Below are 22,290 nucleotides of genomic sequence, written 5' to 3'. Positions count from 1 at the left end.
TTATTTGAACCACAGTGGCAAATTTAAGTTTTATTTTTAGGCACTTCGCTTCTACATTGTACAACATGGAAACAATGGGAATTCGTTGATTTCACGAGGCATAATAGTCAGTTATTACATAGTTGGTCAAATTATTACAAGACACCGACAACCATTCATTTCTTGTGGATCTCTCCAATTGGAAAAGTTTCCGTGCACTGCAAATGTGTTTTGTTACAAGGTAACATAAATCTTTTTAGGCACAGTGTATTTGCAAAGTGTGTGTTCTTTACAGCCAAATGTCATTGATTGGTTTATAGGTACAGTAATACATAAATAAATGAAGAAAGCAAAATGTAATGAAGCAGTCTGAGCGTGCCTTGTGGAATTGTAATGGCCCTTGTACTTTGGGCTTTTCTCTTTGGCCCCACCGCCGTTGCTGGGAGTATTAATGACGCATCGTTGTGGTCCTTTGCAGATGTATTTGCGTAACTGCAATGGGACGGTCGTGCAATTCATGTAATATTCAGCATGTGGCTCTAATATGTATTGTATAAATACAACATTTATTATAATTACTAATAACACCCCGAATTAGAAGGCAGGAGATTATTCCTTTTGGCCAAAATGTAATAGTTGAACGTGGACTCAAATACTCGGGGCTTATCATTGACGACTGTTTGATGTGGCATAGAATATTTTTTTTCGTCATTCTAGTTTATCGAATATACATTTTTATTTTATAGTTCTTGCATGATCTTTTATGTGGTTAATTTCTGAGAACATGGTTTGATCATGTGCAGCTGTTATAATGTGAGTTCAAGTACAGGTGTATGTATATATATACGTGTGTGTGTGTGTGTGCGTGCCACACCCTGTCAGGAGGGTGGTCCCCTCCCCTCAGTGTTCTTCGAGAAACAGCAGGAAACCACTGTGGCTGCCATGTGACATGGCTGAACACTCACTGTGGAGGAGAGGCTGCCATTCCTCTATCAGGATCTCGATGGGTACCGACTAAAGCTCTGTGGAATATAGGAGGCCCAGTAGACCGGTTCTGCCTCCATTTACTACGAGGGGTGGACAGTCCTCCACTCGCGGCAGGGCACTGTCAAACAACAAGGAGTGGCTCTTTTTCTGAATAAAAGGATGAAGGAGGCGTGGGAGTTTGCCAACGAGGTTTGGGAAGCTGCGAGTTCCAGGATGTAGCCCTCATGCTCAGCCACCACATAATCAAAATCTTCTGTTTGGCTGAATAGAAATGGCTAAATGTGCAGTGCATTGGCAAGAGAAGAGCTGGGCTGATCAGGTACAGGAGGATATGGAGCTTGTTAATGATAGGTATCTTCAATGTCAAGATTCGTCTTTGTGTGGAGGAGGCTCATGAAGGACGCTAGTGGGCAGTTGGAGGTAGTCGCCCTCCAACAACGGAGGAGCAGAGCGCTGGGCAGCCAAAACGCAGCGAATTGGCACAGTGCATCTGTCAATCATCTCAGTCAGTCAACGCATAACGCTTGCGTTTGCCCATGCCCTTTTGCCAGCGAGCCTTCAACACTTCACGTGGCCTCAAATTGCACCTCGCCTGGCACAAGTGCTGCGGTGATGTCACCGCCACAAAATGAGTGGCTGTTATAATTTTAAGTCGATTAATTGACCTGATGGAGCGATCATCCCAGCTCGAGTCATTATGACTAACCGGGGGGGGGGGGGATCTTTGTCTTTGTGTGTGGGTATGTACGTGGATTGGCAGGAGCTGCAACTGGAACATGCTCGGCAGGCCTTCGCCCTGAAGGACGTTAACAAGTCCGGTACGATTCCAGCGCTGGCCTTCAACGACATCATGCTCACCATCCGTCCGCACATGCTGTCGCCGTTCGTGAAGGAGAACCTCGTGTCGGTGAGTTGTTCTCCGAGCACCCTAGGCGCCTTCATAAAAATTCCAATTGGTCAATTTCACAACTGTAAGCTTCCCGCTGGGAAAACTAAAATTAATCCCCTTTCTGTAACGAGCCTTATACTGAGCTTGCACCCTTTTTTTTTAAGCTGTTGGTATTTTCTAATGCATGTCGTACGTGCGTTGAATCGACGGCGCTCGTTCTCCATGTGGGTGCGCAGGCAGCGGGAGGCAGCAAAACTCACCAGGTGAGCTTCTCTTACTTCAATGCCTTCAACTCGCTTCTCAACAACATGGAGCTGATGCGCAAGATCTACAGCACGCTGGGTGCATCGCGCAAGGGCGTCGGCGTCACCAAAGGTAGCTCGTCCGGTGCATCAAAAAGTCACGGAAACTTTATTCGCCCCGTCTCGAGATATGAATAACAAACGGTGCAGTGCACACGGGGTATTAATGATTATGCCCGATTGACAATTTCGTCAACCGTCATCATTAGAAGTTTGATTCGGTTAATGAGCCGATTAAATTTATTTATCATTTAATTGAAAGTAGTGGCTCCAGAGGTCACCCTCGTAAACCTCGGCGGTGGTTTATCCGCTTCTCTAACAAAGGCATTCCCCAAGCTGTTGCCATATCTCGCGGTCGTTTGATGTAAAATAAAATCCGTCTAGCATACTTGCAGTGGGCATCCTCATGGGCCTGTTTCGGGCCTTGGCTGGGGAGGTCACATGCACCAAATGCTTATAACGTCTACGAATCGAAAACAATCGTCTCTTTTAAGTGCGCAATTTGATGGGACGTATCGTGGGCATAAGAATCGATTTTTATTCTGTGAATTGGTGTATGGTATGCCTAGCGGACGCTTCATATAGTGGTTGTAGATGTTTTATTATTTTAAAAAATTCGGTGGTGTTGAATGAGTCTGTTATTGTGAAATGTCCTTAAATTGCTTGTATAGAAGGAAACGTTTGCTGATATCGGTGATTGTCGTAGAGTTATAGGTTTCGTCAGATGGTATTGTTTTTTTACATCTTAAGCAAGCATGTTACACTTTTGAGCTGAAAAATCTAGCGGTATAATTTACATGCGAGAGCATCACTGACCGGGAGTATGTTTTCCTTCTCGCCGAGTGTGACTGAAGCATACTCCTGTTGCAGTGATCATTGTTATCACTCGCACACAGCAGTGATATGTGAGACCACGCTGCTTAACATTTGATAGTCCAGTTTGGCCTGTGCCATTACATACTTTGCACTCGGCGACTTTGCTGCTTAAGCTGTTGTTGTTTGCCTTTGATACTAGCCATAAACCGAATACAATTTTCAAACAAAGAAAGGGGCATGGTTTTAGGTACCATCTGGTGCCATTTCTCTCTACGTTCAATGTTGAATGCAACCCGTGTACTCTTCTTCACAGAGGAGTTCGTGCTGGCAGCTCAGAGGTTCGGCCAAGTGACTCCGATGGAAGTGGACATCCTGTTCCAGCTGTCTGATCTCTTCGAGCCAACGGGGTCAGTTTAATCGGCCAAATCCCTCGCCGTTGCCGAAGCCTCTTGTTTTATTTTCATGAGCACGTTGTGTTCAACCACCAATGCCGCAGGTCAAGGCACTCCTTTTACTGCTTCTTTCATCGCACTGCTCTAATTTGAAATGTCCTCCCATTGTCTCTCTTTTTCCCAGTTATTTTAATAACCTCGCTGAATTCAAGAAATGCATTGACTTATTTTTTTTGCCCCCCCCCCCACCCCCTTCAATTGTGCTAAATGTTGCTGGCCGTATGGCATTTTGGGCCTTGGGACCTGTGCTCAGCAACCGTGATTTAAAAAAAAAACGGTGACAAACTTTGCCGTCGTTGCAGTAGTACCGCTCGCTGCTGTACCGCTTGCTGTTTGCTGTGCCGGTGTGTGCAGTCGAGTGACCCTGGCAGACATAGAGAGGATAGCTCCCCTCCAGGACGGTGCCATGCCTTATAACTTGGCCGAAGCCCAGCGGCAGGTAAAGGACACTTCGCCTCTCCACCTACATCTTATTTGTTTAAAGCATCTTTCCCCTGCAGTGCAAACAAGGTGCAGCTTATCCTTCATACAACAGTGGTCCTGATAGTGCGGGGAGGCAGGTGGATGAGCTACAGACAGACTCATTATACCCGGGCATTCCAGGATCAGCCGCTGGGTCCATTGATTGCTGGTAACCATAGACCCACTCAGACCCTAACATTGGTGGGTGTGCGAATCCAAAATGTTAGAGGTCTGCCCATAAATTTTGGAGAAATGTAGACCCCCCCAAGGCATGAGGTGATGCTCAATTGTAGGTGTGCCATGCGGGAGGTCTGCATCTGACAGTCTGCCACATTACTTTTTGGCTGTTTGACAAAAGGCTGAACAAAAACCCACTGGCATGAGGTGGTCATTTTTGTTATTAATGGTCCACTGGAAACTGCTGTACACAAGGGGGTTTGAATAGTGACCACTGGTGGCCGTAAATACACACCGCTCCAGTGCTCAAAGAGAGAGGGCTCAAGTGTTGCTGTGTGCTGACATGCTTTTCTCGGGTTTATTTGGTGTCTTAACTGTCATCACACATTTATGTTGGGTCACTGTTTCCTCGAATTTAGATTCGAAGGGAGAATGCGGGTTGCACATCACGTACAAATTTTGTGCCATTCCACTGCTTGATGAGGGCCTTCACACATTGAGCAGTTCGTGGGGGTTATTTGACCATACTTCACCATGCTGGTCAGTGCGGCCTTGTAAAGGTGGGGAGCGTAGAAGTACATACGTTACAACAATGGATTTTACTGCACTGCCATCTGCTGTGCACCGTGTAGCCACACGCCCTATAACAACCTGGTTATGCATGGTAGTCACCTATCCTAGAGTTTTTTTCCAGGCTCAGACCTGCTTAGCTTCTGAGTTCTCATGAGATCTGGTGCATTCTGGGTGATTTGGTCACAGGTGACGTCTACTTTATTTGGAACGCTATTTTGTCGGGCTGGGTGGGTGCACCTCTCCGCTAACGCAGCTGGAATGTCGCGATTTCAAAAGGGCCGCACCTGTGCGGTGCGTTTGTGTGAAGCTGCCACAGGTGAAAATGTGACCACCTAGAGACAACCGCTCAACGCTGCGTTCAGAATAATACACATCGGCGGTTTCCGCTTTGATATGTCTATTATGGTCTCTTCAGGAAAAATAAAATGTGCACACCTCTTAAATGACAGCAGTGTGGTAGTACATGGATAGCCCTTTTGTCACTCCGCTACTGAATGACGGCCTCCCCATCCCATGCGATTTGTGGGGGTTATTTGACCATACTTCACCGTGCTGGTCAGTGCGGGGTGGTGAAGCGTGAAGAGAGCGGGGAGGGGCCATGATTGCTTACGATATCATTCATCGTTGATGTTAGCCTTGGCCCGGAATCAAGCACAGGTGGGCGAGTTCAGAGCGCAGTGTATTGTAACATGTTTTATGCATACGAGCTCTTGAGTACTAATTCCTCATTACGTTTGTAGAGGATCGCTATTTGTCGATGCATGTTAAGTGGTCAAACGATCGTTGCAACTTATTGGGCTGGGTAGAGGCACGTGTTTTGCCCAAACAGACATTTTCCAGTTTACGCTCCAGGCTAAACCTGCTGATCTGGCAGGGTATGTGTGTATGTGTGTGGAGGTGTATACCGGCACTTCCTGAAACAAAGGCTGAAAGGCCTCCAGACATCTGTTGGGTGGGCCATCCCTTCGCGTTTCATCCCTGCAGGGCCGTGTTCCCACAGTAAAACCTGTGCGCGTTTGAACTCAATCTATTTTTGTTATTTGGCTGCTCCTCTCCACCAACTAACCCTGCCCACCGCCCACAACACCAAAAACCGCTCTGATGCCCCCTCCTCCGCTTGGCCACCCTCCACCCCCACAACCGCGCCCCCCACCCCCGGGCAAACTGGGAGGATTACAGGCTGCGTGGCAGAGGAGCTTACCTACCCTCTTTCTCCGTGCAAAGGGGACCTGCATTCCTGTAGGGCAGGTGTGCTCACGGGGCCGCGTGCGTAATCCCGCTCGCTTTTACGTGGAGTCGCCAGGCAGTTAAAAAGTTTACAGTGGCCACATTAACTGCTGGACTGGGTTAGGATAAAGGGTCCTTGGGGATATAAAACCAATGCCCTCTAGCTAGGGAGAGGTTGCATTGTTGTTTTTTTTGTAGTGGTCACTTAGTTTTGTGTACCTGCCCCCCTCCCACCTTGCTTTGTAAACGTGTTGTTTGGGAAGGGTTTTATCCCATTTGTTTATTTCACAGAAAGCTATGTAGTGTGGAATTTAATTGTTTTATATTCAAGTCCATTATGCAGCCCCGGGAGATTTTCCTACCCTATGAACTAAGCTGGAAAGCACCTGCTTTTGTCATATCTCGCAAGATGAGCAAATTCGCGCTTGGGATGGGTGACCACCATGTTATAAAAAATATGTTATCGGCTGCGACGGGAATATGTGGTAGGATGCAGAGGGCATTGCCGCTAAATCAATGTTTGTATTGTACTTCTTCGCTCCCACATCTATGCTCCCTGCCTTCACCAACCCACGCTGACCACCAGTGTGGTGAAGTATGGGCAAACAGCCCCCACGACCCGCATGGCGTGGAGAGGCACGAACCCAGCAGTGGTTTGACAAAAGGCTGTACGTGCATATGTACTATGGTTTTGTTTGTTATTAATACCGTATTTGATTTTAAATAACATTCTTTTAATCCCACGATGCTTTGCTAGCAAGCCTCAGACAAGTCAAGACCCATTCTCATCCAAGTGGCCGAATCTGCCTACAGATTTGGTCTGGGCTCAATTGCCGGAGGTGAGATGGGAACTTCAATTGCCACTCGCCACGCATTCATTCAAAGATAAAGACAAACACGGGGTATATCGCATTTCATCAACACAACGCCGTGGAGCACGCGCACGTTATAGCGGAGCTCGCAACCGCTCGCGTGATTTATTTTTCCACGTTTTATTGCGAGGAGCTGCGCCGATTACGGACGACGCCAGATGCGTGGCCGCCGCGTCTCGGCGCGGCGGCAAACACGATCGCCCACGCGAGCTGCCATCGTGACAAGCGTCGTGTTTCGTTACGTGGGGCATTTTTCCCCCTCCTCGGTCATTTCAACTTATTTATTTATTTGACTCGAGTGCGTCTGTCACTACGCGTCTAGTATCCTTGGCTCCAGCCAGTCTTGGCCCACAGTGCCACAATGATGTCCTTACAGTTACCCCTCTGTGCATCGGCTCGCTCCATCCAAAGGGTCATTGTTGTATCTGGCACGGTCCTGAGAGCCAGACAAGTCGTTCAGAATGCGCCTGGGAGTTTGGACTCTTGGCTCGTGAATATATAGTTTCAGGTCGAGTTACTGAAATTATCTTGCTTTGCTTGTTATGGTGCATTTTTAGATGTACTGTATAAAAATATGTGTGTGCCCACACACGCATTGCATGCCTGCACATATCGATGACAAATAAAATGAAAGCTATTTAGATTGTTTTTTATTTGACGTCACTTGATGATGACTGCTGTCTTGTTCATCTCTCGCTTAGCACCTCGATTCGCTGTCATTTTGGTTGTAATTTTTAATCCTCTTCAAATCCTTGTTATTTTGGTGCTTTGTGTGATGTGGGGGCATGTGTCATGGGGTGTGTACGCGGAATGTTCCAGTGGAAAGATGTTAACTGCCTCGCCTGGTATACAGGAGGTCGTCGATTCGATCATCTAGAGTATTTGCCTGCTAGAAATGTCGACACGATAAGCCACTTCATTGGGCTATCATTTGTGGCCAGGTCGCTTCTGAAAAATAACTATATAGCTCGGTGGGCCTTACATGGTTAAATAAAAATAGTTTATAGTGGCGTGCTGAGGATGTGCGCGTGTGTATGTGAGTTACTTGGAACGACGTGTATGTGATGTATACATGGCGTGCACTGTGCGGGGGTGTGTACCTGGTGGGACGTGTGTCATGGATACATGGTGTGGCTGTTGGTGGGTGTGTACATCATGTGGTTTGTGTGGGGTGTGTGCATTGTGTGGCTTGTAGAGGGTGTGTACATGGTGTGACTTGATGAGTGTGCACATTGGGTGGCTTGTTTATTGTATGTGTAGTGACGCATTCAGAGACACTAGGAGTAGAACGCGCTCTATTATCAGCCTTCACAGCTCACAAGGGGTAACTACAGCTCCCAGTCAGGACAGCTGGCAGACCGCCTGACTGACGATGCCGAGAAGGTGAAGATGTAGATGGCGACGAAGACTCCAGCAGCACGACGAGGGGATCCCATTCCAACCGACAGCCCCGAGCCTTCGCTCGGGGTCCCCTTTTAGCCTCCCAGCGTGGCCTCGCTCCGCCCTGGCCACGCCCCTTTCTAGAACCTACTAGCGGGTTCCCGGGCTTCCCTCACGTGCCCCCTCTATCACCTTTCCCCTACATCCCTCTCTCTGACTTGTCACGTGACCTGCTGACAGACAGGGCTGCTGCAACTGCAGATCCCCTTCTCCAGTAACCCGCGCTATGCTACGTAGTGACCCGTTCCATGTCACTACACATGTACATGGAGTGCGATGTGTACGTGGTAAAGTTGTCAATACAATTATTCACAACATGACGATTCTTTTTCTCGTACCTTCGTAATTGCATTTCACAATTTTATCGTCTCGTTTGTGTGCTTTGCTGTACTTCCAGTACACGTTTGGATTCATGAATTATGTGACTGCAATTCACTCGCCATGAGCCTACTATTAAACAGCGGTTTGCACATTTGGTGTGTTGACGTGTGTGACACGTGTACGCACATAGCGTGACGTTCGTACACACAGCGTGGGGTGTGCGCTTGACGTGCTACATGAAGCGCGGTGCCTGCCTGCGTGCCTTTGTATGTGACGCGGTGTGCGGGGGGCGCCCGTGTGCCCGTCGTGTAGCGGTGGGCGCCACGGCCGTGTACCCCATCGACCTGGTGAAGACGCGCATGCAGAATCAGCGCTCGACCGGCTCCTTCGTGGGCGAGCTCATGTACAAGAACAGCTTTGACTGCTTCAAGAAGGTGGTGCGCTACGAGGGCGTCTTCGGCCTCTACCGAGGTGGGTGCACTCGCACAAAGGCAAAGGTCGCCCAGCGTGGTCCTTACAAGACTGCTGTGGCAAGTACCGTTTGCTAGCACCAGTGAAGACCAACACGACACACGAGGGGGTTGATGTGGATAGCACCACGCCCGGCCAAGCTTTATCTCCCCAGTGGTGGTGTTTACACACCGCAGCGGGTACTAATTTAAGGCTGAGATGACCTAGGGGGGGGGAGGGCCAGCACCGTTATTGATATTTTGTGACTGATTTTGGCTTTGAGCCGGAATCGAATTCAGCAGGTTTGTAGCGCAATGCGTTAACCACTGCACCACCACTCCCCACACTCCTCGGCACACACGCCACTCGCTTGTGCCCGTATACACATACAGCCGACTTGCCAATCCGCTGCTGAATGAGTGCTTCCTCTCCCCTTGCGGGTAATGATGGTTCATTGAGCATACTTCAGTGTGGGTTGGCGAAGGGAGCGGCGGGGCCCAGGATTGGTTCAGCTATAATTCACCTTTGATGTCAGCCATGGATGGGTATCAAACTCGGCTCACTGTGTTCATAGAGCAGCACGCCATCTGCTGCACCACGGAGCACAGATGTGGGAGCATACTCAACTGACTTATGTAATTTCTACTGTATATACTTTATTTTTAGTGACTTGTTTACCGTTTCTATATTTTGCACTGCTATTCTTTTTTTTGGTGTTGTTTGTTGTAACATTCTGATCCGCCCCTACTGGACTGTGAAAAAGAGCTTCATGGCTCATAGGATTCCTCCAGTCGAAATAGTTTTTTCTGATTATGACTTTGTCACATTGTGTTCTCTGTTGCCCCCAACGTAGTCTTGCACTAGCCTATTCAAGGACTAACCTGCTTAACTTTCGAGGTATGCTGAGATGGAGTGCTTCCTCTGTGGTTTGGTCATGCATGTACCTGTGGCTAAAAATGCTGGGAACAGTCGTATCCATCAAATGGTCTCGACAAGCCGAACTTCTTAGGGGGCACACCTGACCATTTGCCGATGTGGAATTGGGTGGCAATTGTAGCTTCGAGTGGTGACACTGCCACCTACTGCCACCTGCTGCCACAGCCTTGTCCATGCCTTCGCAAGTCCCCGTCACGCACAGGATGTGGGTGTGCTCCGTGCATGTGCCTGTGAACTCATCCGCCTGTCAATGGCATTTGCGCTGCAGAAGGACGCGTTCACATGATGGCGATGTGGTTTATGACGGGATTTAAATGCTATTTGCGTGCATGTAAGCGTATTTTAATTAGACATCCATCATGAGATTAACCCAAATTTAAAATATACTTACATCTCTCTGTCAATCCGTTGCTGGATGAAGGCCTCCCCACGATATGTTGGTCATGGTGCTTCTTTGACCATACTTCACCACGCTGGTCAGTGGGTGTTTGTCAAGGGGAGAGACCCCAGGACCGGTTTACATATCACATGCTGCCGATGTTATCTATGGCGTGGTGAAATGCATGCTTGGAATTACACTAAGAGATGGAAAGGAGAACCATGGATTTAAGAGCACGTGCAGGTTAGCGACATCATGCTAACTTTCGATTTAAAGCTTTCGTGACTACAGGGATTCATATTCTTGAAGGGAAATAATAAAATAATAAAACAATAAAAATTGTATTTCCCTTCTACATGACTTTACCGAAAGAACCCAAAATATAATGCTAATAAGTGGGCTTGGGTAGGGCGCGTTGCTACAAGGGGTGTTGACTGATGGTCAAGAATAATGTTTGAGCGGCAACCCGGGAATTTAACAAGTCGGGAATTCGCGTGATGAAATCAGCTCGCATGTGGGTACTAGGCAGATTCGTGTCATCGTAGGAGGACGAGAGATGGTGCCGGCTTGGGGAAGTCTTCATCCAGCAGTGTATTGACCATTGCCGATTACGATATTAAATTCGGAAAGTCGAAATAAATTGCCCGCTCGCTTTAAACAGCTGGAGCCGTGGAATTGGTGAGCGTGCCGGGCGCAGCTCCAGAGCAGCACGGCGCCCATGCGGCGGACTGCAGTTTGCAGGGCCAGTGTGGCCGTGGCGTGCCGAGCATTTGACGGACAGCTACGTCCTGAGGGCTCGGCCGTGGGTCGCTGCCCACTCACCTCGCCACTTACCGGCGGCCGTTGTGCGCCAGGGAGCCGTGACGAGGGCCAAACACGCTGGAGCGCCTCTCTGGGGAGAAGGAAAAATGCGCGCTATTTCTCGCGGGCGAGCGGACATGCGTGCGTGCTCTGTTTTCACCTGCCAGTCGCACGCGTTCCCCCTGTGTCCTTGCTGATGGACAGCCGTGCCAGGCCAATTCCGCACACTGCACATTTTCAGTCGTTGTGGGTTTTTTTGGTTCACTTAAAAGTTGTGTGTGCAGCATTTATAGTGTGTTGAGCATAAGTAGTTAGACAGGATTATTTTTATTTATTCACTTTATTTTAATTGTTATTTTTCTATATACGTGACTTTACCGAAAGAACCACGGAATAAAGAATATAGACAGCTTTATACACACGAAAAAGCTTACATGTGCATTAGTCAATACTTCTAGATTTGAAGCTTTCGTGACTGCAAGTATTCATATTCTTAGGTTTTTTCGGTAAAGTCACGTAGGTAAAAAATCAAAATTAATAAAAATAAAATAAAAATCACGACGTTTCGGAGGCAACACAAGCTTCCGTCTTCAGGTGGAACCGTCACAGCATGCTTGCTGTAATCAAGTAAAAAAAGCGTGCTGTGACGGTTCCACCTGAAGATGGAAGCTTGTGTTGCCTCCGAAACGTCGTGATTTTTATTTTATTTTTATTTTACTTTTATTGATTTGGATTTTTTACCTACGTGACTTTACCGAAAAAAACCTAAGAATATTAGTCAATACTTGTTGACTTAATCGTCATCATTATGATCAGCCGTGCTCTATGCAATGCTGGATGAAAGCCTCAGCATCTCCAACATTATTCTTGGTCCTGTGATGCCACAATCCGTCTCGCTCTTGTACTACAAGAGTTGATCTCATCACTTCCATTATCCCAGTGATCATCCTCTCGGGCACGTTCTCTTCCCTTTATCTGCCCATCTGTCATCAGTTTCATCCATCAGATGTCATTCTTAACTGTGTGTCCTGCCCAAGCTGAATCTCTTTTTACTTTTTTCCATGTTTTTTTTTTCTTCCATTTTCTGTATGTCTCATCCACGTGTCGGATCTCTCTCATGGTATCTTATATACACTGATTGAAAATTGTTCTTTAGGCACATTTCTAAATGCACTTCATCCTGCTTCCATTTGCCTCGTTACTTCACAATTTATATTCTGGTTCGCTGATGATTATTTCCTTAGATTGTTCGTACACCCTTGTGTGTATCCATTTGTGTCCCTTGAACAACGTGATTTTCTTCCAGCTCCATAAAACGTGATCAAAAGCAATGGGCCGTGTTACAACGTGAGCAATTGCATATCCAGGAGCAAACTTTGTTGTTGTTGTTGAAACAGAAGTATAACTACCTTCTCATCTTCAAAGCAATGTGCGTGCATATTTTATTTCACGATTTATTGTGATTGTGTGGGTGTGCATTATATAATGAAACCTCCTGACTTTGTGTAGCTGATTGACCTTTTTCGCGGAGTGCCTGTGGTTTCGTGCGCATGCTTTTGAGCGTGCGCTCGCGTTCGGCGTGACGCCGCGGCTGACTCTGCCTCCGCGTGTTTCTCTCTCTCTCTCTCTCCCCCCCCTTTCAGGTCTCATTCCTCAGCTCCTTGGAGTGGCTCCAGAAAAGGCCATCAAGCTTACTGTAAGTGGCACAGTTAAATGGAGAAAGAAATCATTGCTGTTGTTTAAATTAACAGTGGCCGAGGTCACGCTGCGTTCCATAACGTTCCTCGCCGGATAATGAAATCTTAGTTGCTGTGTAATTTCCCTTGGGTTTCTGGCTAGAACGTACATTAATTACGTCAATTTGTAGATTAAAATTGAAAAAAAGAAAAGAAATCAGAATTTCATTAATCTAGCTTACGGACTGAATTAGTTTATTGGCTCACGCGGCTAAAAACTCATTATGTCAAAGTTTATTTTTGAACATGAAATTGCACGTTGCTTTTTTTCACGTGAAAATCTGCACTATGTTAGACGTGTGCATCGTTTTGAGTCGGCGTGAACCCACCTTTGGGCACGACGGGAGCTCGCAGTGTTGGACGCACATCAGGCAGCGTCTGAGCAGGCTTGGGGAGAGTGAGCGAGCGAGCAGACGGATCTGCTGGGGAGGAGCCTGTGGGCTTGCGGCTCGTAACGAGGAGTGTCGAAGGAAATCCACCGGGACGTTACCTCCTTTGCCCTGAACATATTTTCACGTTTTTCTTTTGGTAATGAGAAACACACCCTTTGCCAGGACGTGTTATGCCTTATTCACAAATGGATAGGTGTTGTGCGTTTTACTGCTTGCGTGCGTTTGTGTTTCGGTAACAGAGAAGTTGGCAAAAGTTGAATAAAATCACAACCTGGATGTGTCACGTTGGACTCTTAAAGACCTTCATCAGGGATGCAGAGGGCCTTCTATCTGACCTGTGACCCCACTTATTCCGTGTCATTTATATGGCCTTTCTCATATAGTTGTAGTGACTGTTAAAAGAGCATTCATTTAGATGGGCCAGATGGCTCACAGCTGGTAACACCGAGAAGCCTAGGTTTGAATTTGGGCAGCCGCCTCTGATTAAACTGGATTCTCGAGTGTAGTCGGTTAATGGTCTCAGTTTGTCACTGATAATAGTGAAAAAATAAAAATCACTAAGTTTTATTCTGCAATTAAGTTGGCCAAGTTATGCGAATTAAGAATATCAGTTTGGCTGCCATGTGACGAATAATTACTCGGTGGTGGAGTGAGTGGGAAAGTGCTGGCTCCCCCCACTGTTGGAAAACACAGGTCACACTATGGGATACTCAGAGGTAGTTCTGTGATATCTACTTATGTGGCCCTTTTTTTAAAACAAAGGTTTTTTTATGTTTTGTGAGTGTTGTGAAGAGATACTGCATCTCTTGATATCACACAAATAGCGCAGTTGGGACAACAAATGTTTTTTTTTTATATGCTTTTGAAAATGTAAAAAAAAAATATTGATTAAAGAAAGGGGACTAGGGTTGCTGTTGGTGAAGTTGTGAGCCTGTGCGTGCTTCTGTTGGTGAGTTGCAATACAAGTCACCGGCTGGGCGTTTCTTTCAGATGAATGATTTAATAAGGGATAAATTCACGAAGAGGGACAACTCCATCCCTTTGATTGGAGAAATCATCGCCGGGGGCTGTGTGAGTATTGGGTGTCACCCCCTTCGTGACCTATACACCCCACTCTTCTCCCCCACCCCGCCCCCTACCTTCCAGCCCCACCCTTAGCTTGATGCTGAATCTGGCTCTCACCTAATCACTGGCATTCTTACAGAGGCACAGAAGGTTTATAAAAAGCGAGCATTCATGTACCCGAGCCATAAATACAACTTGAATCTGAAGGGAATGCGGCAAAATTGCATCAAATTTGGCTTCAGAAAAGGTTGCACAAGAATAACTTGTATACTGCGGGAAAGAAAATAGTAATTTTGCTCGCCATCCAATAGTGTTTAGAAACAAACGTTTGTGTTTATAGTCTATCTTTGTACTTTTTTTATTATACGATAGCTTGATATTTACTTTGAAGTTGTATAAGATGAGAAAACCTGTGTTAGGTTTTGTAGAGCAGGCTTATCAATGCTGGGAATGTCACAGGTAAACAGAGGCTTCATTTAGTACAACCTGCACAATAGAAAGACAAATGTTGAAAGAGCTGTGACTGAAAGGTGCCCTTTTTCGTGGCTGTAATCAGCTGACCAAGGTTGTGACCTCTGACTCTTCAAGGGTCACTGTGGTTTCATCAGCAGTTCGCTCGAGGGCAGGTAGAAAATGAGAGGTGGCCGGGCACACGAGGTACGGCGAGATACGGGCGAGGGACATAATTTTCAAAAGTCTGTGGCCAAAACTGCCCTCTTCTAACCTTCCACCCACTGCAGCCTCTGGTTACCCAACACACAAAACGAAGACAAAGATCCCCTGTATAGCCTAAACAGACTATTGGGGCAAGTGCTGTTAGCGGGCACTTGTGAAGGCCGGCACTGCACACGAGGGGGTGAGTGGCCAGCACCGTACCCGGCCGCCTTTGTCTCCCTAGTGGCGATGTTTACACTTTGCACCAGGTACTCATTTGAGACTGAGTCGACATGGGGGAGGCCCAGGACCAGCTCAAATATTCGCCACTTATTGAGCGTGAGTGGGAATTGAACTTAGATCGGTGCGTTCGGTGACCTGACCCAGCGTAGCCACGCACGCGCGTGCGTGCGACCATTGGATGAAATGACAATCGGACAAGGCCTTCGGGCAGAGTTTTCGAAGCAGCCTTTAACTTGCCAACGAGATGAGCCCACTCGGGCGGGCTTAATTTTTAATTAAGCGCAAGGGGTATTTGGGGATTGGTAAAAAGAAGTTGAGTCGCTGCCCCCCCCCGAAACCCGCGGTTAATTTTCCTTTGTAGTTTTAACGGCGCGCACCGGTGAAGAGGGACATTGTAGTTTGGAGCGGATTACAACGCTCGGCGGCAAACTAAGAGCAGGTTATCACGTTACACAGCACCTTGCTTAAACCTCGCCTAAGTCCACCATTGTCGGCGGTGCGTTATTGCTTAGAGAGGCACTACATTTTCTGACCTCTGCATGAACTCTGCGTTGAGGGGGAGAGGCAATAAACAGAAGTGTTGGCGTGTCCCTGCCACCAAAGTAAATTTATGTACTTTAATTTCGTGAAAAAGTTGCACGTTATAATTATGGTGCCCCGTGCCTTGACGTGTTTCTTTTTTAAGAAAATTTCAGCTCATTACCTCGAAGCCGCTGGCTTATCTCGGATGTCGATTACTTAAGGACGATGAGCATGTCATTTTGTGTACAAGTCGTCTCCCAACATCATCGGCAAAAGAAACAAAAGGAATATACTTTTTTTATAACAGAGTTCCCATTACAAATTTGACTAAAATGCAACTTGCAGATTTTTTATTATCTGCCGCTTGGTGCCAGGTTGAGTGGCATCTTTCCACCCATATCTCCGTTCATACCGGAAGATCGACCAGCCTTTGTTACGACGTCTGTCGTGTAGACGGGAAACACAAAGCCTGAACAATCAACGAATAACGGGGGCAACCGGGCGAAGGTTTTCGTCTTGGCTCCCTACCATACGAAACGAGAAGCGTAGAGGATCCTGTGCAGCCCAGTGATGCTCAATCCCTCCATGTGGGCACAGGCGGGTGGCTCCCAGGTCATCTTCACCAACCCGCTGGAGATTGTCAAGATCCGCCTGCAGGTGGCTGGCGAGATCACAACGGGCCCGCGTGTCAGCGCCCTCAACGTGCTGCGTGACCTGGGCTTCCTGGGCCTATATAAGGTGATTGACCCCCCTCCCCCCGCTGCCACCCCTTGTCGTTCGACAAATTGTTACAATTCGGGGTCTGGTTCGTGTCGCCTGTCACGTACGTGTGTTTTTTTCGTCCCAGCACATTTGCATGTAATTTGTAATTTGCATACATCTTAACCCTTTCCCGCTCCGAGACGTCTGCAAGTTGTGGGGTGGGTCCCGTTTGTTGCGTTGCTGAATCTCGGAACGTGCAAGGGGTTCGGAGTTAATTTTATTGAGAGAGGCATAGCGCCGTTGTTTCTAAAGACATTGTACTCACCGCAGAGAACTGTAGCGACACGACCGCACTCTATGATAGCTGGCGCTAAACCGTGCCACACACCCTCCCGCATGACCTTGTGGAAGCCTCGGTATGTCTTCCGACCTGAAGACGTATCGATAAAGTTATTTTATTTTAGTTTTTCTTCCGGTTCTGGAATCGGAATGGCAAAAGGGTTTTTATTTATTTTTGCATATGTGATGCAAAGGATGTATCTTGAGTGTGAGAATTGATTTTAATGGATGGATCGTCACCCACCACCACTATAGCCAACAACCTTTAACACGTTGAACAAAATACTGAGTGTTGATATCACAACAATAGTTTTTCCTACATGCCTGTACTGGAACTACAGCTGGTCAGTACTGTTTCCCTGCAAGCTGAGACGAAAGTTTGTTTATTTCCACACGAGCACACTGCATGGCAGCCTGATTGCGGTGCTATACTGCACGAACGCAGCGCGGAACGCCCATGGTCACCCGGCACCAACGTCAGAACATTCGCGCAAGGGCACACGTGTGTGCAAAAGAACGCGAGGGTTTAACTTTTTTCCAATGGTGCACGAGTCGCCATCTTTTTTTAAATGGCTCGTAGAGGAACCGGAAAAAAAAAATCAGGTGTCATTTTCGTACTTTTCTCACAATCCTGTACTCCGAGCAAAAATCTCACTTTTTTCCGTAATAATAAAGCAGCAAGATCATATGTTTGTGAGTTTAGTTTTTTTTCATGTTCTCTAGGTTTTACAGTATGTGGCGAAATATTGACATTAATACGAGCACGAATTAAAAATGTAAGACTACGTTTTAAATGAACCGTGTCAATCTTCTGTATTTGTTATTCCCAACTCTTTGGTGTCACTATTATTAGTATACGTCTTCCAAAAATCTTCTGCCGTTTCAATTCAATGTCCATAATAGCGTTTTTTAGGTTAGATCGAGTAAATATAAATGTGTTGTTAAAACCTGCCACCACCCGACACAGGTTTAACGACAAATTTATATTTACGCGATCTAACCAAAATAAACCTCTTGTGGCTAATATTGGTCGCGAAAGCCTACATGTTAAATTAATTCAATGTATATTTATTATGCGTAAAATGTCGTTTAGCCAGTTACCAAATATTATTTCAGTGGCAACGGCCCACAGCGGCCACTATCAATAGAGTTAATTTTGGGGGTGGAGAGGAGCCCAGCCAGCAGCCAGCCTGGTAACTTTAAGAAAACATAATTTGTAATTGAAGTCAATATGATTCCTAATTTTGACCGTGGATTTATTTTCCCTTCGCTGTATTTCACACTGCGAGTTTTTTGCGGTTTTGTCACCGTTGGAGAACGAATCGCGTGCGTCTGCCTCTCTTTCCCACTGATGCTCCACTGATGCCCCACTGATGCCGTACTGATGCCTCACCATGTATGCAGGGTGCCAAGGCGTGCTTTCTTCGCGACATCCCCTTCTCCGCCATCTACTTCCCGGTGTACGCGCACACCAAGTCGAGTTTCGCAGACGAGAAAGGCCATGTGGGGCCACTGCAGCTGCTCACGGCCGGTGCCATCGCAGGTCAGCAAGCACGGGTCGGGGTGCGGCTCCACGTTCAATATAAAGGGCCCGCTCACGCATTACTCACGTTACATTTTAAACGGGCTCTGTATTTTTAGGACCTGCCATTTAATATTACTGATTTTTTCCAGTTTCATGCAGCTATAATTTTACACATTGGCCATACGTGAAAATATTGTTTACATTTCTGTCAGAGGTGTAAATTGCGTTGGGCCTTTTGACCGGCCCGCCGTTGCTAAGACGCGCCCTCCATGTTAGGCGGTCGCGACGGTACGTCCGACCACCGCGGAATTCATATGCCGCCCTCCGTCTCTCTCTCTCTCTCTGTAGGCATGCCGGCCGCCTCCCTGGTCACTCCGGCCGACGTGATAAAGACGCGTCTGCAAGTGGCGGCGCGTGCCGGCCAGACCACATACAGCGGCGTCATAGACTGCTTTCGCAAGATCCTGAACGAGGAGGGCCCTCGGGCCCTGTGGAAGGGCGCTGGAGGTACGGACGAACTCTGCCGCCCACCAGGTCGTGGCGAATGTACACGCCTTGCGTTGAAACGCGTTGCTGAAGGGCAGCTTCATGCGCGTGGGACGCCAGCTCAAGCTTCAAAAATGCTCAGCGTTTTGTGCCTGCAGTACATGAGAGCACGTGTTGTATTTTTTTTCTTCATGTAAAATTTTTTTTATTTTTTCCGGTTATTTTAACCACGCAATAAGCGTGGTTAAAATTGCCCTGCCATATGACTGATATTCGACGCATGACAACCGAACTACTTTATTACACTTGTCAGAGCTGGAACTTAGCCAAATTAAGTTCAGATCCAAATATGATAGGTTTTTTCAATACATATACTGTCATTGTGAATGGGACTGAGAGAATCGACTCGCTGGACTTGATAATACAGTTTAATCACAGGCGGGTGCCTGACTTTAAACCCAGGATTCTCAGCAGTGCCATCTCAACGTTCTGACGAATTCTGAGCCACCAGGTCTTCCTCTAAATGATTTGCCTGAACTCTGCGCCCAGTTTCCACCGTAGCAGAAAGCCTCGAAGCCTGTTAGACGCGTGTGATTTGTTATTGCCGCTCTCGCTTGCGCTGTTCGAAAGAAAAGACAAATTTGGCTCCCCATTGTCGCGTTTAAACTTCTGAGTGTGCATTAATCCGTCGCCTTTGCTAACGCAAGTCGCACTGTTGCTTGCAGCTCGTGTCTGCCGCTCGTCTCCGCAGTTTGGCGTCACTCTCCTCACGTACGAGCTGCTCCAGCAGTGGTTTCACGTCGACTTCGGTGGCCGGTACTGCGACGCACCATCGGGGCCCCGCACACCCTTGACACCCCCACTCCGTTATTTAAGCGGAAGCGCTTCCGCTCTTATTCGTGGGTCACAATTCCTCAAGCTGTATTTTGCCCGTGTGTTTTTTTTTTACATTTGTATAAAAAAAACTGCTATGTGTCAGAAGTTTCATTGATTTATCACCAGGGCCTGTTACGAGGAATTGTTTAACACTTGACCATAGGCTTCTGTCATGTATTCATATAAGTAGTGTATGGCGTAGTGTTAGTAAATACAGAGCAACGTTTATGACAGTTACACAGTTGATATAGAGCTATTGAAGTTGACATTTTTTGTTTCGTTACTTACGATTTGTGGATTTAACGCAGTCCAAAGTCAGCCGTATGAATGGGCACACCACAGTCGATCGCCAGGTCGCGTGTGGTGCGGTCGGGTGTGGATACTCCCATCTCTTCCAATAAGCCTGGCCTGCATGGAGGAGTAGGTCAAATACCCTCTAGAGGGGTTAGCTATGGCTCCATCTATTGGAGGCCCCTTCTGTTAACAGTAGAGTGGGTAATACATTCCACGGCTGTACCTTCACCTTTTAAAATCAGTTTTATGTCTGGCATTTTACTTGTCGCCATTAAAATAGGCCTTGGTTACCATGCACCCTTAATCCGCCTGTGAGAGATGGAGCTGCTACGCGTCACCGATTTCTCCCATTGACGCACGTTCTCTCTGTCCCCCCCATCCCGCCCCTGACCGAGCAGAAGGCCAGAAACGGTACCCAAGTCTCCTCTTGCAGATCTGCCTCCAAACCGGGTCGACCACATTGGAGGCTACCGCCTGGCACATGCCACCTTTGCCGGCATCGAGAACAAGTTCGGCCTCTGCCTGCCTAAATTCCGCGTGGCTGGCGGCGGTGGCCCCACATCGGCTGGCCCGGTGGCTTCGGTGGCGCCCCTCGCTGTGCCCCAGGCCTAGGTGCAGCTGCTGCTGTCGCCCTGTTCCATTTGCGCAGCTGAGCCTTCTCATTAGTTTGTGGAACAATTGTTTCACCAGTTGCAATGGTGGGTTATACATTTCCGTGTGTTCTTTGCTCACTGGTTGGAATAGTACGTATATTTTCAGTTTTTGATGACCAAGTTATTGTATTAGTGGGTTATACATTTCCATTCATTCTTTGCCAACTGGTTCCCATGGTGGTTTATCCATCTTTAGTCAATCTTTGGTGACCAGCCATGCAATTATTTCAGCAGCCAATTGCAACTAGAAATTCTTGAGATGTACTAGAGCATTCGTTTGTTTGAGACACTTTATATGAGTGGATATTTCCACCTACAGTAAAAACCCTTGAATGATTTATCTTGTGAGTACAGGTGGACCTGTCCCATGCCTGTCACATCTATTCGACCATCTGTTGGGATCCGCTCTGCAATCTGCTATCGTGATCTTACCTCTGTTAACTGTGCAGAATGCTGTCGTTTTAAGAGCCTGGGATTAATTTTTTGCACAAGTTCTGATGGTAAAGGTTTGTAAGCAATTCAAATTCTAATGAGAATGTATTTTACTCGAGAACAGAAAACAGAGTGGTAACCATATGTGAAAAAATTATAAACTTTTTTTTCCTACTCAGACCGGTTGGTGTGTTTGCGCGGTTTGTCCTTGGCATTGATGGAATTATCCTCTGCTGCTGCTGTGTTTTTGTCTAATAACCGCACAACTTGGCTTTATTGGGTCAGCCAAAATAGTGATTTGACTCATGGCAGAAGAAACATCCGTCTAACAATGCCTAGTGTGGTACGTACAGTAATATTGCACACAATGCAGCTGATATATTTTATTTCAGCACAATTTGAATGTAATTGTGAGTCCGGTTCATTGTTTTAGTAAAAATGTATTCCGGCAAATTTATTTAGCTTGTGAGTCCCCCCGCGCGCCAGCATCTGTGTGTCCGTTGCACTTAAAACTGGACGCGCAGAAGTTGCAAATGTATGCTGAAGACAGGGTCATTACGCACTCGAGAACGCGCGGACCACAGAGGCCTGCTGGAGAAAATTGTAAAAATGTGTGTGCTGTTCAGACTTGCACTTGTGAGCTCGTACTAAGTGCAAGCGTGTTAAGGTCTGGCTGCCTTGTTTTCCATCCAAAGGACGTTCCTTTATAAGATGCCTTGGTTTGGGAGACTAAGAAATGTAGGCTTCATTGCTCCATCTTAATGCATAGAAAGGTACTTCTCAGTTGATTTTTTATTTTCTATGGGTGGCATCTGCCTTGAATGCTGTACAACAACTCACAAAGCCACAGTTGCAGAAGATCAAGGCTTCACGTTGCCCATGGCCGCTTGCAGTGAATGTGTTTTATTGTTGTGTCCATTTCATTTGCTACAAAATCTTTACAGTTGAAGAGTTTGTGTTTTAATCTTAAAATGTTCCGATTTTTGTCTTCCTTTTCGTCACGGTATATCTAATCAATATGTTCTGAATGTAAAACACGGAAGCACCTTGTAGGTTTCTTTAAGCAATATATAAATGGTCTGTCAAAATTATTGTTTGTGATCACTCTGTAACCTCAAGTTCTTAATGGGCATCTTTATGAATGCAGTTGACATCGGAAACAATGCACTGAGGTTCGTTATGGAAATATATCAAGCAGTTTTAACCCTTGCGGAGGGTTATCTGAACAATGATTCGCCCAGTATTCAGCTGCTGGAATTCCAGCCTAACAAACATTTCCCATTTTTATAAATGGTTATTGTACCTCCT

General features: G+C 46.8%; 1 protein-coding gene across 1 annotated transcript in view; it reads left to right on the top strand.

Moving 5' to 3' along the window:
• LOC144720863 (electrogenic aspartate/glutamate antiporter SLC25A12, mitochondrial-like) overlaps positions 1-22,073 on the top strand; it is a 30,325-nt gene extending 8,252 nt beyond the window's left edge. Inside the window, exons 6-18 of the mRNA XM_078597960.1 lie at positions 1,727-1,873; positions 2,092-2,230; positions 3,287-3,380; positions 3,780-3,864; positions 6,622-6,703; positions 8,810-8,968; positions 12,707-12,759; positions 14,182-14,262; positions 16,273-16,413; positions 18,121-18,259; positions 18,590-18,748; positions 19,453-19,543; positions 20,296-22,073. Of these exons, the coding sequence (XP_078454086.1) occupies positions 1,727-1,873; positions 2,092-2,230; positions 3,287-3,380; positions 3,780-3,864; positions 6,622-6,703; positions 8,810-8,968; positions 12,707-12,759; positions 14,182-14,262; positions 16,273-16,413; positions 18,121-18,259; positions 18,590-18,748; positions 19,453-19,543; positions 20,296-20,509 (1,584 nt within the window). The 3' untranslated portion in view covers positions 20,510-22,073. The remainder of the gene's footprint in view (positions 1-1,726; positions 1,874-2,091; positions 2,231-3,286; positions 3,381-3,779; positions 3,865-6,621; positions 6,704-8,809; positions 8,969-12,706; positions 12,760-14,181; positions 14,263-16,272; positions 16,414-18,120; positions 18,260-18,589; positions 18,749-19,452; positions 19,544-20,295) is intronic.
• The last annotated feature ends 217 nt before the right edge of the window (positions 22,074-22,290 follow it).

The sequence above is a fragment of the Lampetra planeri genome, chromosome 10 (genome assembly GCF_965212315.1).
Source record: "Lampetra planeri chromosome 10, kcLamPlan1.2.h2, whole genome shotgun sequence".
NCBI lineage: Eukaryota > Metazoa > Chordata > Hyperoartia > Petromyzontiformes > Petromyzontidae > Lampetra > Lampetra planeri.
Note: the sequence above shows the minus strand (reverse complement) of the source record. Positions and strands in the feature narration are given on the sequence as shown.